The following is an 18307-nucleotide window of genomic DNA, read 5'->3' on the forward strand; positions in this document are numbered from 1 at the left end:
ATTTTGGTTCGCTTTTCATTTTTTGGTTTAGGGTAGGAAAAGCGACTTCAAAATTCATTTTACACATGTAGGCGGTGCTGAAACGCCCTTTTTCGTCTGATTGGTCAACCAAATCCGAGCTTGTGACGTCGCCCTCAAAATCCTCTGTGGATCAGTACCCAGGCTTTTAATTATTATTATTTAATTATATATATAAATTAAATTCACATATTATAACCTGATTTGCACGATTGCTTGAGCAAGGCCTATATAATATAATAATAATAATATAAAGGGACTAAGCCAAAAATAAAATGAATGAATGAATGAATGAATAATAATAATAATATGCCTATAGTTCGCCGCCAAACTCCTTGCTGCTGTGCACCTGATGCTGAGCAAAGATAATAATTTCCAAGCAGCACCTGGTTTGCATGATTGTTTCAGAGCTACTGTAGGCCTAAATAATAATAATAGGCTAATAATAATAATAATAATTAATATTGTTTACTTAATGTTTTTTATTGTTTATTTTTTAATTTTTATAGGACTCCTATTTTGAGGGCGACGTCACGAGCTCAGATTTGGTTGGCCAATAAGAGAAAAAAGGGCACTTCAGCACTGCCTAAAATGAATTGTAAAGTCGTTTATCTCTTTTCCTACCCTAAATTTAAAAAACGAAAATCGAGCCAAAATCCTTTTTTTTTTTTTTTTCATTTTTGTGAGCAAAGTGAAAACTGAAAAACGGCTGTTTTCTTAGTTTTCTTTTTTTTGTTTGAAAACGGATATGGAATAGGCGGAAGATGCCCTGATTATAGTAGTAGTAATAATAATCTGGTCAACTCATTTCAAAATATGAAGGATTTTACGCTTATATATTGACTATTTACATTTTTATATGTGTACTTCTAATACATTACATTTTTTAAAGAAGAACAAGTTAAAATTCCTATCTTACCTGCTGAATTAAGTTTTAAACCATTCACTTGAATAAAATATAATAATTATTAAATAATACAGTAATGCAAGACATTAAGAGTTTCAAAATATTAAACCACAAGACAAACTTTACGCCATTTCCATTTATTTTAGAGGAGTAAACATACATTATCTTGTATGTCTGTATGGAGGCTTTAAAACAATGTCAGTTCATGGGAAATTCATGTAAAAGACAACATTAAATAAAATACAAAATAAAATCTTGTATCAAATATTTTTATGTCAAATATGTCATAAATGAAACCTGTCTGTTTCAATGCTAGTGTTAAAATTGCCATATAGTTATTTAACTCACAGCAAGTGCAGCTTTGAATTGACATTATGCCTCATAATACTGCAGCACATTGGCATGCCAAGTCACAAGTGAAGATTCATGATGTCTAGAATTTTCTATAGAATTACAGTGCAGAATTTTTTCCCCATTTCTTAATGTTTCAGCCTTATTCCAAATTGGATTAAATTCATTTATTTCCTCAAAATTCTACACACAATACCCCATAATGACAATGTAAAAAAGATTTTTTTGAAATTGTTGGAAATTTATTAAAAATAAGAAACCTGAAAAATCACATGTACAGAAGTATTCACAGCCTTTGCTCAATAATTTGTTGATGCACCTTTGGCAGCAATTACAGCCTCAAGTCTTTTTGAATATGCCACAAGCCTGGCACACCTGTCTTTGGGAATTTTTACCCGTTCCTCTTTGCAGTACCTCTCAAGCTCTATCAGGTTGGATGGGTGTACAGCCATTTTCAGATCTCTCCAGAGATATTCAATAGGATTTGAAACTGGGCTCTGGCTGGGCCACTCAAGGACATTCACTGAGTTGTTGTGAAGCCACTCCATTGATATCCACAGAAGAATGCTGAAGCTGAGACAGAGTGATCATCGGGTTATTCATCACCACCCTGACTAAGGGCCTTCTCCGCTGATCACTCAGTTTAGATGGCTGGCCAGCTCTAGGAAGAGTCCTGGTGGTTCCAAACATCTTCCACTTACGGATGTTGGAGGCCACTGTGCTCTATGGAACTTTCAGAGCAGCAAAAGTTTTTCTGTAACCTTCCCCAGCCTTGTGCCTCAAGACAATCCTGTCTCGGAGGTCTATAGACAATTCCTTTGTCTTCATGCTTGGTTTGTGCTTTGACATGCACTGTCAACCCTGGGACCTTATTTAGACAGGTGTATATTTTTCAAATCATGTCCAATCAACTGAATTGAGCAGAGGTGAACTCCAATTAAGCTGCTGAAACATCTCAAGAATGATCAGTGGAAACAGAATGTTTCTGAGCTCAATTTAGAACTTCACAGCAAAGGCTGTTAATACTTCTGTACATGTGATGTTTCAGGTTTTTAGTTTTTTAATAAAATGGCAACAATTTCTAAAAGTTTTTTCACATTGTCATTATGGGGTATTGTGTGTAGAAGTTTGAGGAAATAAATGAGTTTAATCCATTTTAGAATAAGGCTGTAACATAAAAAATTTGTAAAAAGGTAGGGTAAAAATGCATAAACAAAATCACGGTGCAAAAGAAATTCTTCTCTTGTATCAGAACCCCATCAGCCATAATAACCCACAAAACAGCGCCATTGTTTTTTAGAACTATGTTTTCATTTTCTGTCAGGAAAAAAATTATTGAAAAACATAATTTTACAAGAAAAAGTCACTTCTCTGTAATCCTTCCTGTAGATTCTAAAAGAAATTAAGCTAAAACTGGGTTATGACTGATATGAGCTTACTTAAAATTCATATTAGAATCAAACAACATCCCTTCTAAGCAGGAATATACAGTGAATCAGGAAGTGTGTTTACATGCACCTTTAAACAATTAGTCTTTTAAAGGCTTTTGTCCTACTGAAATCGTACTACGTTGGTTTTTGCAAATTTGGATTTCCAGTCTTAAAAATGCATTAGCATTTTGACTTCATCCAATATGTTCACAAAATTAATCTGACTACAATTGTTCTCAACTTTTGCACAGTTGCTCCAAAGGACAACAGTGACATTATTTTAACCAAAATAACTTCCACTATCTCTCTAACAACATTAGAAAAGGCTATTGCGACCTCAATTTCATATATTTGATTATGCATTTGTTATTGGGAATATTTGATCAAGCACTTGAGTATTCAAAGACCGTCTGGATTATAGCTGCAAATGTAAACATACTTAATGTGTCTCTCAATGAAGCACTTGAGATGGACCAGTGGCGCTCTCCAGGAGGGTTTTGCATGCAAGTTACTCCAGGTCTCCGAGATTAATGATCTCCTCATTGATGAAAAACTCAATTGTTTCTTCCTCCCAGTCTTCCACATTACTGTCCAGTTCATCTGTGTCCACACCTGAGAGAGAATAATTCAGTGCAACTCATCAATTTCTGACTTGAATTAAGGCTTCAGGAAAAGTGCTTTTTGGTTTTTGTCGCTTAGAAGTAAAAATAAGTTAAAAACAAGTGTTTAGAGAGGGGCATATAGATGAATATGTAAATATGTGTTGTATGATTATGTCAACAACAAAATAAGCACAAGCTTTAAAATATATTGTTTAAGCATCGACATGACAATATGCTAATTCCAAGCGTGTTTAAAGAGATAGTTCACCCAAAAATGTCCTTACAATTTCCTCACACTCAAAAGTGGTTCTAACCTTTTACGAATTTCCTTCTTCTGTTGATCACAAAAAAGCAGTCATTGACATCCATAGTAGGAATATAAATACTATAAAAATCTGTTTTTTCCAATATTCTTCAACATATCCTCCTGTGTGTTCAATAGAAGAAAGAAACTCAAACAGGATTGGAATAAGTCAAGGATGAACAAATGACAGTATTTTTATTTTTGGGTGAACTGTCCCTTTAATGTTTCCAGGCACTATAAATGATAATGTAAGTAGGTTCATAAAAGATTATTCATTCATTGCCACTAATAGTGTAGTGGTTAGTGCTTTGACACATGCACACCAGTGTTCATGGCGACCTGAGTTTGATTCCCACCTCAAGGTCCTATGCCAATCCTTCCCCTCTCTCTGGTCCCCACACTTTCCTGTCTATAATCTCTATTGTCCTATCAATTACAGGTGACAACCCCCCCAGCCAAAGAATAAATACAAATTTTTCATTTTCTTTTTGGCTGAGTCCCTTTATTAGTCTGGGGTCGCTACAGCGGAATGTACTGCCAACTTATCCAGCATATGTTTAACGCAGCGGATTAATTGTATTTAATTTATACAGTGACGACTGCAGAGTGTTATTTTAGAATTCACATTTACATTTTTACATTACTTTTGTATTTATGTTTGACAAATAAAGTATGTTTAACTATTTAATGCAGATGCACCACAAAATCACTCCAAACTAATTGATTCTTTCCTAATGAAGCTATTGAAGCCTTCAGATGAAACTGATTTTGCAATTTATATGGAAGAAAAAAACCTATCACAATGTAAAATTTTCCAAAACTGTCCAGCTTTAAAGCACATAAAGAAAATGACAACATTTGCTGGGTTTCCATTGCTATTAATGCACATTTAAGTACTGACTGATGGAAATGCCAAATTTTGAATAAAAATCCCTTAATTCGCTCAAAAGGATGGAAACCGGCTGTTAAGATAAAACAAAAAAGAAACACTTGATATATTTTTAGTACACAAGCTCTGCAATTTGGCACTCAAGTCAGTGTTTCTTACCTCCTCTGAGCTGAAGACGCAGCTCTCTCTGCTGGCTGTAAAGCTGAACTGTACTGTCTTTGTACCTTCTGTAATCTTCCATCATCAGACGACGTTTGTCCACTAACTCCTGCATCAGATATATTGCAGAAAAGACTGAATAAATGCTTAATCTCTTAAAACCCTTTCTTAAATCTCAAAAAACCCTATTTATTAGATCAAGGAAGAAAAATAACTGCTGACCTTGGAAGCTTTAGACTGGCTCAGTCTGTCCTTTTGCTCGAAGATTTTTGAATACTTCTTGAGGTCCTTCTTAATCGCCTGTTAAAATAAGGAAAACTTCAGATGGTTATTGTCAGAGTAAGGCTCCTATGCTTAGCTTAGAGTACACAATATATGAAACATCTCGATACAAGCAATACAAGCCATCTCGTATCTTAAGAACACTATATTAGGGCTGGGCGATATGGCAAAAATGCAATCTTGATAATTATTTTCCAACTATAACGATATATATTTCGATATAAGTTGTTAATGTTTACAGATTTAAAAGAGTAAATTAAAATTTAAAAGGGTCATTAAATGGCCTAACATAATTTCGTCCGAAATTTCGGTGGCTGAAAATTTGCTTCATCTCTGATATCAACACACTTTTAGATTCTGATTGTTGCACATTTCTGCTGTATGACTGGCTTTTAGATCAGTATAGAGTAAAAAAGTCCAGAGCTTATCATTGTCAGAAATTTTATCGCGATTCCATATAATATCGTTTATCGGCTCAGCCCTACAATATTTATAATGACATAATTCATTTTCAGTAAATTCCATCAAATAATAGGATTGAATTTTAAAGTATTTTAAAATCAAATCTACTCATTTATATATTTATATTGCAGTTGAAGTCTGAATTATTAGCCCCCCTGTTTATTTTTTCCCCAATTTCTGTTTAAACTGAGAGATTTCAACACATTTCTAAACATGATAGTTTTATTAACTTATTTCTAATAATTGATTTATTTTTATCTTTGTCATGATGACAGCAGATAATATTTTACTAGATATTTTTCAAGACACTTCTATATAGCTTAAAGTGACATTTAAAGGCTTAACTAGGTTAACTAGGACGGTTAGGGTAATTAGACAAGTTATTGTATAACAATGGCTTGTTCTGTAGACTATTGAAAAAATATAGCTTAAAAGGGCTAATAATTTGACCCTAAAAAAAATATAAAAAACTGCTTTTATTCTAGCCGAAATAAAACAAATAAGACTTTCTCCAGAAGAAAAAAATATTATCAGACATACTGTGAAAATTTCCTTGCTCTGTTAATCATTTGGGAAATATTTCAAAATCAAAAAAAATCTAAGGGGCTAATAATTCTAACTTGAAGTGTAGCATCATATTTGTCACTTTATTTAGATATTAGCAAATGTTTGATTAAGAATGTAGAAAATATATAAAATAAATGTTAATAAAATATAAAACACTATTTAAAAACTAATGATTACAAGCGAAAAAACAAAAAAATAGCTAAATAAATTGGAAAATGTAAACATTGTAGAATAAGTGAATATAATTATAAAAAATCATGACATTACGAATACAAACGGTATGAAATTCTGTCACCTTTATTTGCTCTTGACTAAGTAAAGTTGGAGGGCGTGGTCTCCATAGCAACTGGCAGAATCTATCTTTGTTGTTCTTTTGCAGAAGACGACCCTGGAACGTCCAAAGCCAGTATGCATTGTCCACCTGTGTGTAGAATAAAAGCACATATATAGTATAGCAAACATGAAACCATTAGGAGTATTAGATCATATCATAAACGTAGAGTAAAAAAAATGTTTACTTTTTTAACGACATGACATTAAATGTCAGATTACCTTGTGGTTCCACCAGGAAACAGAAGTCACCACATATCTGCCTGTAGGGTCCCATTCCACATCAGAGGCCATGTAATGCTCTGCGATATACATAATGGTACAATCTGACGTGTCCACAAATGCAAGAGCACCATTCATACTGCACAGAAGAAGAAAAACAGAATCCATGCGAGCCAAGCTATTAAAATTCAATAACAACTTTTTCCCAAATCTTATAAACTGGTATTACAAAAATCGTTTGTAGTTAAATTGATAAAAAGTGTCAGTAGGAACATTCATAATGTTACTAAACATATTTCATTCATTCATTCATTTTCTTTTCAGCTTAGTCACTTTATTAACTTGGGGTCACCACAGTGGAATGAACCGCCAACTTATCCAGCATATGTTTTACGCAGCGGATGCCCTTCCAGCTGCAACCCATACCTGGGAAACATCACTTATTCACACACATACACTACGGACAATTTAGCTTACCCAATTCACCTATAGCGCATGTCTTTGGACTTTTGTACTGTGGGCGACCCCAGATTAATAAAGGGACTAAGCCGAAAAGAAAATGAATGAATGAATAATATAATACACTCACTGGTCACTTTATTAGGTACACCTGTCCAATGGCTCGTTAACGCAAATTTCTAATCCAATAACATTGCAGCAACTCAATGCATTTAGGCATGTAGACAATGGCCAGACTGGTTCAAGCTGATAGAAAGGCAACAGTAACTCAAATAACCACTTGTTACAACCGAGGTATGCAGAAGAGCATCTCTGAACACATAACACGTCCAACCTTGAGGCAGATGAGCTACAGCAGCAGAAGACCACACCAGGTGCCACTCCTGTCAGCTAAGAACAGGAAATTGAAGCTACAATTCGCACAGGCTCACCAAAATTAGACAATAGAAGATTGTAAAAACGTTGGCTGATCGGTTGAGTCTCATTTTTTTGCTGCGACATTCAGACGGTAGGGTCAGAATTTGACATCAACCCTAGTAAATCATGGATCCATCCTGCCTTGTATTAATGGTTCAGGCTGGTGGTGGTGTAATGGTGTGGGGGATATTTTCTTGGTAAACTTTGGGCCCATTAGTACCGATTGAGCATCGTGTCAACGCCACAGACTACCTGGGTGTTGTTGCTGACCATGTCCATCACTTTGGGACTACAGTGTACCCATCTTCTAATGGCTACTTCCAGCAGGATAACGCACCATGTCGTGAAGTGTGAATCATCTCAGACTGGTTTCTTGAACATTACAATGAGTTCACAGTACTTAAATGGCCTCCACAGTCACCAGAACTCAATCCAATAGAGCACCTTTGGGATGTGGTGGAACAGGAGATTCGCATCATAGATGTGCAGCCGACAAATCTGCAGCAAATGCGTGATGCTATCATGTCAATATGGACCAAAATCTCTGAGGAATATTTGCAGTTAACTTCTTGAATCTATGCCATGAAGGATTAAGGCAGTTCTGAAGGCAAAATGGCCCAGTACTAGTAAGGTGTACCTAATAAAGTGGCCAGTGAGTAATATAATATAATATAATATAATATACTATAAAATAATATATCCTACCTTCGCAGACCTGCCAGTACCAGGAACTGGCCCTGTGGACTCCAAAAAATACTGTTGGCCTGCTGCTTATCAAACATCTCTGGTAAACCACACAGTAGCAAAATAATTATCATCATAGTAGTTATTAACAGTGAAGAACCAAAAATAAAACACTGGCCTGAAACTGATAATTTAGGATACACTGTCTGGAAATGCCTTTGTAACTTTTTCTTTATATATAATATTCATGAATTTCAACTAAACATTGAAAGACTAATATTTTCAATCTTTGTTTCAACTAAAACAAAGCAAAATAGCACATTTCAAGACTGATTTATTTACTATCAATGAAGGCATTAAAGGTTAAATAAAAATATAACGATCCTTCAAAACTTTTTTAGGCCAAAATTTTCAGTGCATATATAATATAATATAAATAGTTTTGTATTTGATGAGTGAAAGCACTTACTGATAAGCTCAATCTTTCCGTTGCTCTTGACATGGTAAAATGAGGCATTAATTCTGGGTGACTCTCCATGTAAGACTGCAAACTTACTGCCATTGGGCTCCCAGGCAAACGCAATGATGCTCTCTAAGAAAGATTAGATGTTCTGTTTAGACACCTCAGACGAAACACAATGATGTGCTTAGCTCATTATGTTCATTTATTTTCTTTTCGGCTTAGTCCCTTTATTAATCTGGGGTCGCCACAGGGGAATGAACCGCCAACTTTTTCAGCACATGTTTTATGCAGCAGATGCCATTCCAGCCACAACCCATCTCTGGGAAACATCCACACACACTCATTCACACTCATACACGACGGACAATTAACCTTCCCAATTCCCCTGTACCACATGTCTTTGGACTGTAGGGGAAACCAGAGCACCCGGAGGAAACCCACGCGAATTGCAGGGAGAACATGCAAACTCCACACAGAAACGCAAACTGACCCAGCCGTGGCTCAAACCAGCGACCTTCTTGCTGTGAGGCGACAGCACTACCTACTGCGCCACTGCGTCGCTGCTCACTATGTTATTTAAAATAATTTAATCACCTTTCATTTCCACCACATCTACAGGAACCTGCTTTTCTCTCATGCGGAAAATCTCAAAGTTTGTGACAACACCCTATTGAAGAACAGAAAACAAGTGACAGAATATGAATATGTAATGATTGAATGATGTTATATAGACACACACACACACACACACACACACACACACCTGTGTTCCTCTGGGCGTTCGATCCACTTTCACACACAAGTAGTCGCCCTGCCGCTGCCAGTGAAGTTTACAGTCCACCACATTGAACAGATTCCTCACCCGAATCTCTAAACGGGATGGGAACTGCATGAGCGTCACCCTGGCTGGAATGTCCTTGTCTTCTGGGACCCAAAAGGCAATGATGTTGTCTCCCGGTGACCAAGAGAAATCTCTTTCAGGAAGTAAACAGACAATTAAAAGTTACAGTTTACATTTAATAATCTGACTGAAAGACTGAAATCAAATAAGCTACATTATAAAGCGACATAAATAAAATTACAAAAGAAATAAAATGAGTTCATAGAGTATATATCTGTAATTATATACAGTTGAGGTCAGAATTAGTAGCCCCCTTTGAATTTTTTTTTCTTTTTTAAATATTTCCCATTTTCCCAAATGATGTTTAACAGAGCAAGGAAATTTTCACAGTATGTCTGATAATATTTTTTATTCTGGAGAAAGTCTTATTTGTTTTATTTCTGCTAGAATAAAAGCTGTTTCTAATTTTTTTTAAAACATTTTAAGGTCAAAATTATTAGCCCCTTTAAGCTATATATTTTTCAATAGTCTACAGAACAAACCATCATTATACAATGACTTGCCTAATTACCCTAACCTGCCTAGTTAACCTAATTACCCTAGTTAAGCCTTTAAATGTCACTTTAAGCTGTATACAAGTGTCTTGAAAATATCTAGTCAAATATTATTTACTGTCATCATGGCAAAGATAAAATAAATCAGTTATTAGAATGTTTAGAAATTTGTTGAAAAAAACTGTGTTAAACAGAAATTGGGGAAAAAAATAAACTGGGGGGCTAATAATTCAGGAGGGCTAATAATTCAGGAGGGCTAATAATTCTGACTTCAACTGTACATATATAACAACTAATTACCAATATCAAACCCGAAATTATTCATACCCCTGGAAAATTCTGACTTAAAGTTACTTTTATTCAACAAGCAAGTTTCTTTTAGACAGAAAATAACTCAGGCGTTTCCCAAAAGATAATAAGACAATGTATAAGAAGCATACTATGGAAAAAATATTTCTCGGCTTTATTTACATTTGAACAAAAACTCAAAGCCAGAATGCCAGGGGTGTAAATTATTTCGGGCTTGACTGTATCTAAATATATAATGAAATTATATTAAAATAACAATGGGCTGCATTATACTGTTAATTTCTTTTAATAGTTCTGCACAAATTTGTAAAGACTTACTTTATTCCGCTTATTTTCAAACTCTTCTTATCTAGCAGTCCCATTGACTTGAAGAAATAAACAAAGACATTTATTTTAAAATGGAAGTACAGGAACTGCATGTTGTTTTTAAAGAAGAAAGCCTTACTGGGGTTTCATAGATGCTCAGAGTGTCTTGTGTCATTCTGGCAAAGAACTTCCCATCTTGACTCCACCTGTGAGAGAAGCAATTCACTTATTCTTACAGAGAGCAGCAGTTAAAACTACATTCATTTTCTCCAATATATATATATATATATATATATATATATATATATATATATATATATATATATATATATATATATATATATATATAAAACAATAACCGATAAATCTTTGAAGACAGACCTATTATGAGCTCAGAGGTTCCTAATTCATTGTATGTCTTTGTTAAACCCATCTGCACACATCATTTCACCTTGTTTGATTCTTGAACTTTTAAAAGTTATTGCAAAAACAAAAACCGACATAATTTAGAATGCTTTACATAAAATCACAATGAGTAAAGCATCTCAATGGAGATCTTAATTGAGTCATTCTGGATGCCCAGGGTAGGCAAGTACTGCAGAGGTTTGCTCCAACCCTAACCATACACACCTTAACAAGCCAATCAATGCCTGAGTGTTACTTGAATGTTAGGCTATCTCCGAAATCGCCACCAAAATTTGAAAGAGCAGCCATTTCTTGTGGTGTCCGAAACCGTAGTGGACATTATGAAGTGAACTCAATCAATCCCACAATGCACTTCAATATTGAGTGTACAACCCATGCACACTTAAAAGTTAGAAAAAGTGAGTTTGCGCACCAAATGAATTTCTGCGTCTGACCACAAGAGAACGACCATACAGAGCAATCCTTTTGGTGAAGGTTTCAAAATAAAATATTATTTAATGAAAGTAACATTTCTTTACATGGCAGACATCAAAATACTTTGTTTCATTACTAATAAACAACTCGCTAGGTGTTATATAACTATCACATGGTCTGACTGAGAAGTTTACTGTAATATCTAATCTGTCTGAGGGATTTATCAACCAGCAAAGCCAGCAAAGTGCTCAAATTCACATACTCGTTTCATTCACTCATTTAAGTGGACTATATTAGTGGACTAATGTAGGGAATAGTGAATAAGGGTATAGGGGGCAGGCGAGTTTTTTTTCCAAGGTTGGATCAAAACTCTCCAGGTCCGAACTTGACTACCACCCCTGTACTATGCTCACAAAATACTTAAATATTTGTATATGCGTAATTTGCAGTAAACGTGAAATATATTGCTCATTTTAATGCGGACTACAACTTTAAAAGTGGATGGATGTTTACTCTAATGGACTCTGAATTAGGGCTCCGCAATATGACACTATACAGAATATAATATATATTTTTTTATTGTGTAAAATCATTCTTCATTAAAATTACAAATGTTGTACATTATTGTGCCCAAAATGCTTTAAACTCTCTTGAAATGCCTTAAAAGCACATACAAATGATAAATTGTCACTCGGTTATGGTTTTACTTTGCTGTATACTCCACAAATATCATATTTTTAATTTTTGTGATCAACTATAATCCCTAAAACAACAAAAAAAAAAAACACTATTGTACATAAATGCATCGAAAACATACATATAAAAACTAGTAATATCACTTACTTAAAAATAGGCCAGTGTGCCGAACTCTCACAGTGAAAGCCTCGTTTCTTCTGTCCGGTCAGGATGTCCCAGATGATGATGGCTTGAGGGTCTTCTTTAGTGTCCATCAGTGGGCTGAATGTCACCACGTACCTGCCAGATATTTTGAATATATTATTCTCATCCGTAACCTAGAAATAGCTGCTCTTGCATTCTCTCAGAGCTTTACCTTTCGCATGGGGAGAAGTCGATGAGAGAGACGCCCTGATGGCTGAACCGCTGGATCTGCTTGAACTTCTCTCCACCCCACAATGCAATTCCTCTTTGGTGAAAGGTGGCCAGGTATGTGCCTTTGGGAGACCAGCGGACATAAGTCTCTGTCCAGCGCTGTAGCAAGATTAAAAAAAAATTTTTTTTTATTGTATTTGGTTTGCATAATGACATGACCAGATCAGACCAGAAGATTGTAATTAATACTGTAATTTAATCATTGTGGTTGTTCAGCAGTTTATAACGTAATTAGTTAGTGAAAATGTAGATAAATGTGTCTAGTTAAACTTTTCATCCAAAAATTAAAAAGGACATTTCATTTAATAAGTTAATCAGGCTTATATATAATCAGGTTAAAAATAATATATATTGTCCCCACAGAAACTCTTGACATTTAAACCTGATTTACTTTTAAACTGAAATATTCAGACATTACAATAATTTACTTTTTGCACTTAAAAACAGAAATTTGGAGCTAACCACCGGGACAAGCTCCCAAAATCAGCTGATAATTGGCAGCTCCTTCAAGGGTTGCATGGACAATGTCCTGTTATAGCCTGAAAAGCAAATGTTGTCAGAGCTTCGAGAAAATCACTTTGTTACTTTCGTCCCACGTTACTTTCGTCCTGATCTCCCCTGTCAAAGGATGGTCCTATGTGACAATTGTTGCATATTCTAAGAGTTTCGGGGATATATGCTTGGGCTTGGTGAATAACAAACGCAAATTATTAACATTATTATTATTATTATTTAGGGGTTTTTACCTTTATTGGGATAGGACAGTGGAGATTTTACAGACAGGAAAGCATGGGGAGCAGAGATCGGCAAAGGACCTCAAGCCGGGAATCGAACTCGGGTCGCCGTGAGCACCTTGGTGCTATTTGTCGACGCGACGCACTAACCACTAGGCTATTGGTGCCGACCCAAATGATTATTTAGACTCAAAGCACACGGTTTACTCTGGCTCACCCACAGAAATACACAAAATGAACAAAGCATGAAACAGTGCCTACACTGTAAAAAATGTCTTGCTGAATAATTTATTGATTATTAATTTTTGTTGATTTTTATACATTTTTCTAGCTATCTCATCTTAGATAAGTCAAACTGACTAAAATATTAAGCAAAACCTTGTATAACTTAAAAAAATTTTGAAACCTGATTAACTTATTAACATACATTAAAGTAACATAAAGGCATGAGTTGTCATTTAATTTTTACAGTGTAGAAATGGTGCACATAATAATAATAATACTAATAATAATAATAATAATGATAATAATAATAATGATGCACAATATATTAGTGGCCATATTGTTACCAGCTGATAAATGCATTTTAAATATCATCACTATCAGTTAATAAGAAAATAAATGTACATCAATTTATGGACAGTAAATTTTGCATTGTTTCCACACAATGTAAATTCACAATGTTTTTAGGTCTAAAAAAGAGCTCAATCTGGAAATGAGTTTGAAAAAGATCAAGATGCTTCCTTGCCGTTTTCTTCAGTTAAGTGTTTAAAATAAAATCTTTTTTTTTGCATTTTATTTCTAATCAGGCTCAGACAAATTTACATCAAGATTTATTTTTAGCAGACTATACGTCATTTATCTGCTTTTAAATATAAAGAGTTTTTGATATTTGCCAAAATGTATAAATCAGTGGATTCACTGCCATTATATGGTCACATGCACACACATTTTGTTTGTGAAAAGAAAGTTACTGCATTTGTAAAAACACCAAAGTGAGTAAATTATGAAAAAATTTTAACACTTTAAGAATTATCTTTGGAGCAGTAAGTAAAAACTTTTTGTTTTCAAGAAAACCACTTATCCCCCTATCGTGCTCAATCCAAATAGAACTATGCAAAACAAAACTGAGCAAACAATAGCTAAAACTAAATTAACAATAAAAAAGAACAAGTGAATTAAAAAAATAATAAATACTGAAATAGCATAAAATAAAATAAATGTTTGAATTAAATTGAAGGAAAACTCCAACACTAAAATAACACTGAAGCAAATCTGTTTACAGGTAAATATGCTCACAGCTCTCTCTTCCACCAGTATCGGCTCTTTTGGGTCATTCGAGAATATGGCGGTTCGCTCTCCTGACTCATAGATGACACTGTATTGATCACGACAGTCTTGATCCTCAAGCCAGTGCCTCATGTTGCCCTGCAGTAAACAGAGAAAGGAAATGAAATGATGTAATGCCAAGACATAATAGTTTCTCAATTAAAACAAACAGATACCAAGCCAAACTAAAAAGTCCGTATTATATTAGTTTAAAATATCTTAGCAAGGTTTTCATAAATTGTTATCAAAATAGAAAAAATACAAATGCAGAACTACATACAAAGTCTTTAAATGGCTGTTTTTCAGGAGTTTCCCACAGATCACTGATGTTCATGTACCTGAAACACACAGACACATGGTTCATGAATATTTGTACAGTAAATTATTCTTATTTTTTGCAGCTCACAAGAGAAGTTGGTTAAATTAAGTGGTTTTAACTACTAAATGAATAATATATTGTGTTCATGGTGTTTTGGACAACACATCTGGTGCTATTGAGGTGGGATACAGGTATGGATACTGTAGGTTTAACGATGGGTCAGTGTGTAAGGGATGGCTCAACAGTGTAATTATGAACTCAATTAAAGATATAAATATGCAGATCATTTTTAAAATGTAAGTGCAATGTAAAAAACATTTTTTATGTATAATCAGTGCATTGTAGCAAACGATTCAATTAATTTTAAATACATTAAGGCCACATATTACACTGGAAAAAAAAATCATTATATTTACAAACTGTTTTTAATGTAAGTGTAGAGTATTTATACGGTGGAATTTAATCAAACAAATTAAATTTGTCATGTTTAACTTAATTTGTTTGATTAAATTCAGCCCATATAAATAGTTTGCAACCATTTACCTTAAAAAAATGCAGTAAATCCAACAAATCTTTTTTTTTCAGTGCATGAAGGCATAGGCTAAAGAATCATAAACCAATCATAACCATTATATTCCGCTTTAAATATATATCTTATGACATACTTATCAAAATCTGTGAAAAGGTTGACTCTGAATGTGTGCTGCTTGTCCAGCTTGTAACCGTCTGCACTCTTCACCGCTTCCAGAGCCTGGTTAGGAGATGCATACTCCAGAAAGATGTACCTGAGAACAGGTAACACAGCTGCTGTTTCACATCTGATACAGTATTATGGTCATAAGGTCATATTTTATAGATTTATCTGCAAAATCATTACATTTGAAAGTCATTGATTTACCCTTTGGTGGTCCCAGCTGCTTCAGGGTAAAATTCATTCGTGATTTTTCCGAATTTGGAGAAGATTTTATGGATCACATTTTTCAGTTTTTCCAGTCGTTCAGGGCCCACCTGAGGAACGTTGTCCACCACAACCACCGAATCAATGCCATCAGCTTCTAAAGGTCTGTCTCTCAAAACATCTTCCAACAACTCTGCGTAAAAGCACACAGTTAACTTATCACTCACATGCTGAAACAATTAGACTACAAACCATTTGGAAAATATTGGAAATGATTATTATGATTAGGGCTGCACAATATATCGTTTCAGCATGGATATTGCAGTGTGGACATCCGCAATAGTCACATTGCAAGATCTGGAATATTGAGTCATGATTATGTTTGACCAGGAGAAACAGTTTAGAATATATGAGAATTGAGTAGTTAATGCAGAGTTTAACTAACATGAATGAATGAGTGAAAGTTTTTCAGTTGCATGTGTTTTTGAGGCCTGACAGTGTTGTTTTACATTTGATTATTTAAATTCTGTACCTGAATACTGTTTGACTGCTCTGAAAACCATAAAACACTGATCACACTTTTGTCTTTGGTCTTTTGGTATTTATCTATGCTTCTAACTACATTGTGTGCATAATTAACTTCCCAACATAATTCAGTGTTAATTATATATACATACAGTTGAAGTCAGAATTATTAGCTCCTTTAAGTATATATTTTTCGATAGTCTATAGAACAAACCAGAAGTTGAATTTGAAGTCAGAATTATTAGCCCCCCTGAATTATTAGCCGCCCTGTTTATTTTCCCCCCCAAATTTCTGATTTTTTCAACACATTTCTACACATAATAGTTTTAATAACTAATTTCCAATAACTGATTTATTTTATCTTTGCCATGATGACAGTACATAATATTTTACTAGATATTTACTAGATATCAAGACACTTCTATACAGCTTAAAGTGACATTTAAAGGCTTAGGTTAACTAGGCAGGTTAGGTTTGGCAAGGCAAGTTATTGTATAACGATGGTTTGTTCTGTAGACTATCGAAAAAAATATTTAGCTTAAAGGGGCTAATAATTTTGACCTTAAAATGGTTTTTAAAAAATTTAAAAGTTATAAGTTTTTATTCTAGCCGAAATAAAACAAATAAGACTTTCTCTAGAATAAAAAATATTATAGGACATACAGTGAAAATTTCCTTGCTCTGTTAATCATTACTTGGGAAATATTTAAAAAATAAAAAAAAATTCCAAAGGGAGGCTAATAATTATGACTTTATCTGTACTTATTATCACCAATATACAGTAACAAGTGATCGTACTAAATTTCATTACGTTTCATTCATGAGTTTCATTTAATCATTACATTAAAAAAATTGCTTGCTTATGAATAAAACCTAATTGTTGAATGATACCGTAATGGCAAAAAGCACAGTCAGTTAATTAGCATTTTTTGGTTGCAGATAATAATAATAATGAACGCGGGAAAAGTCTTTGAACGATGTGCATGCACGTGCTTCTCTGATGCTGTCAAATTGATAGATACATACATCCTTACATTCAATGCATTGCGCACACATATTTATTGCAGTATAAGATGTCTGGAACATTAGCATTGCAGTGTGAGCCGGTAAACTGCAAACAGCAGTTGATGTGATGCTGCGGTGCCATCAGTCATCTCAGCATCTTTACCTTCATCCTCGATATCATCCACAAAATCCTCCGCATCGCTGAACGAAGGCTCCTCTTCTTCATCAAACTCAGATTCAGCCGCCATATTTACCGTGTCCTGCATCTCACGTACTAGGTTTGTAGAGTGTGAGTTTAGTATGTTTGCTTTTTTTCTTAGACAACTACTAGTAGAAATGCGTCAGATAACGTTTGCTGTCCCCAGACTGCGCAGTTAAGAACGCAATAAGCGTACGATGGAACCATGCATGCGAGTTGTTGCTAAAAGGGATACAGCTGCGACTGGAAGTTAACGAGAATTTTTTTATATTATTTATTAAATTATCGATTTGTTGTGTTTTATTAACGTCTACCACTTACAGTAATATAAAAACAAATATTTTACCGAGTAATATTATAAAATTACCCATTAAATTATATTTTTATTCATGTCTGCCTCTAATTTACCTCAACCCTAAACTCAACCCTCGCAGCAATGTAAAATAGTAATTACACCAAGTATTATTCATATATCTATTAAATTACCCATTCAATTGCATTTTAATAATGTATTATTCATATTATTTATTACATTACCCATTCAATTGTATTTTAATAATGTATTATTCATATTATTTATTAAATTACCCATTCAATTGCATTTTAATAATGTATTATTCATATTATTTATTACATTACCCATTCAATTGTATTTTATTAACGTCTACCCCAACCCTCACAGTAAAAACAGTAATTTTACCGAGTGTTATTTATATTATTTATTAAATTACCCAATTAAATTGTATTTTCTTCACAGTAGTGTAAAATATTAATTACTGTTGTTCAGTATAC

General features: G+C 34.1%; 1 protein-coding gene across 1 annotated transcript; it reads right to left on the reverse strand.

Annotated features, from left to right (window-relative positions):
- Positions 1 to 1117: 1117 nt before the first annotated feature.
- LOC130232184 (eukaryotic translation initiation factor 3 subunit B-like) lies at positions 1118 to 17669 on the reverse strand. Its single transcript, XM_056461947.1, has 18 exons — positions 17480 to 17669; positions 15787 to 15979; positions 15554 to 15673; positions 14850 to 14907; positions 14540 to 14668; positions 12448 to 12605; positions 12240 to 12371; positions 10696 to 10762; positions 10569 to 10615; positions 9310 to 9520; positions 9141 to 9213; positions 8553 to 8675; positions 8105 to 8183; positions 6524 to 6662; positions 6267 to 6392; positions 4883 to 4960; positions 4661 to 4769; positions 1118 to 3318 (listed from the first exon to the last, which is right to left on the reverse strand). Exons 1-18 carry the CDS (start codon positions 17580 to 17582, stop codon positions 3215 to 3217), a joined length of 2049 nt encoding a protein of 682 aa, XP_056317922.1. The 5' UTR covers positions 17583 to 17669; the 3' UTR covers positions 1118 to 3214.
- Between the last annotated feature and the right edge of the window lie 638 nt (positions 17670 to 18307).

This window comes from Danio aesculapii, chromosome 1 (assembly GCF_903798145.1).
Source record: "Danio aesculapii chromosome 1, fDanAes4.1, whole genome shotgun sequence".
NCBI lineage: Eukaryota > Metazoa > Chordata > Actinopteri > Cypriniformes > Danionidae > Danio > Danio aesculapii.

Bases quoted from the DNA above. Each gene is read 5' to 3' on its own strand.
- LOC130232184 (XM_056461947.1), bottom strand. From the start codon at position 17,582: ATGCAGGACACGGTAAATATGGCGGCTGAATCTGAGTTTGATGAAGAA. The intron at 12,606-14,539 runs GTGAGCATATTT...ATCTTGCTACAG, and splicing joins TACTGGTGGAAGAGAGAGCT to CGCTGGACAGAGACTTATGT. The intron at 9,521-10,568 runs GTAAGTCTTTAC...ACTTCCTGAAAG, and splicing joins TTGAAAATAAGCGGAATAAA to AGATTTCTCTTGGTCACCGG.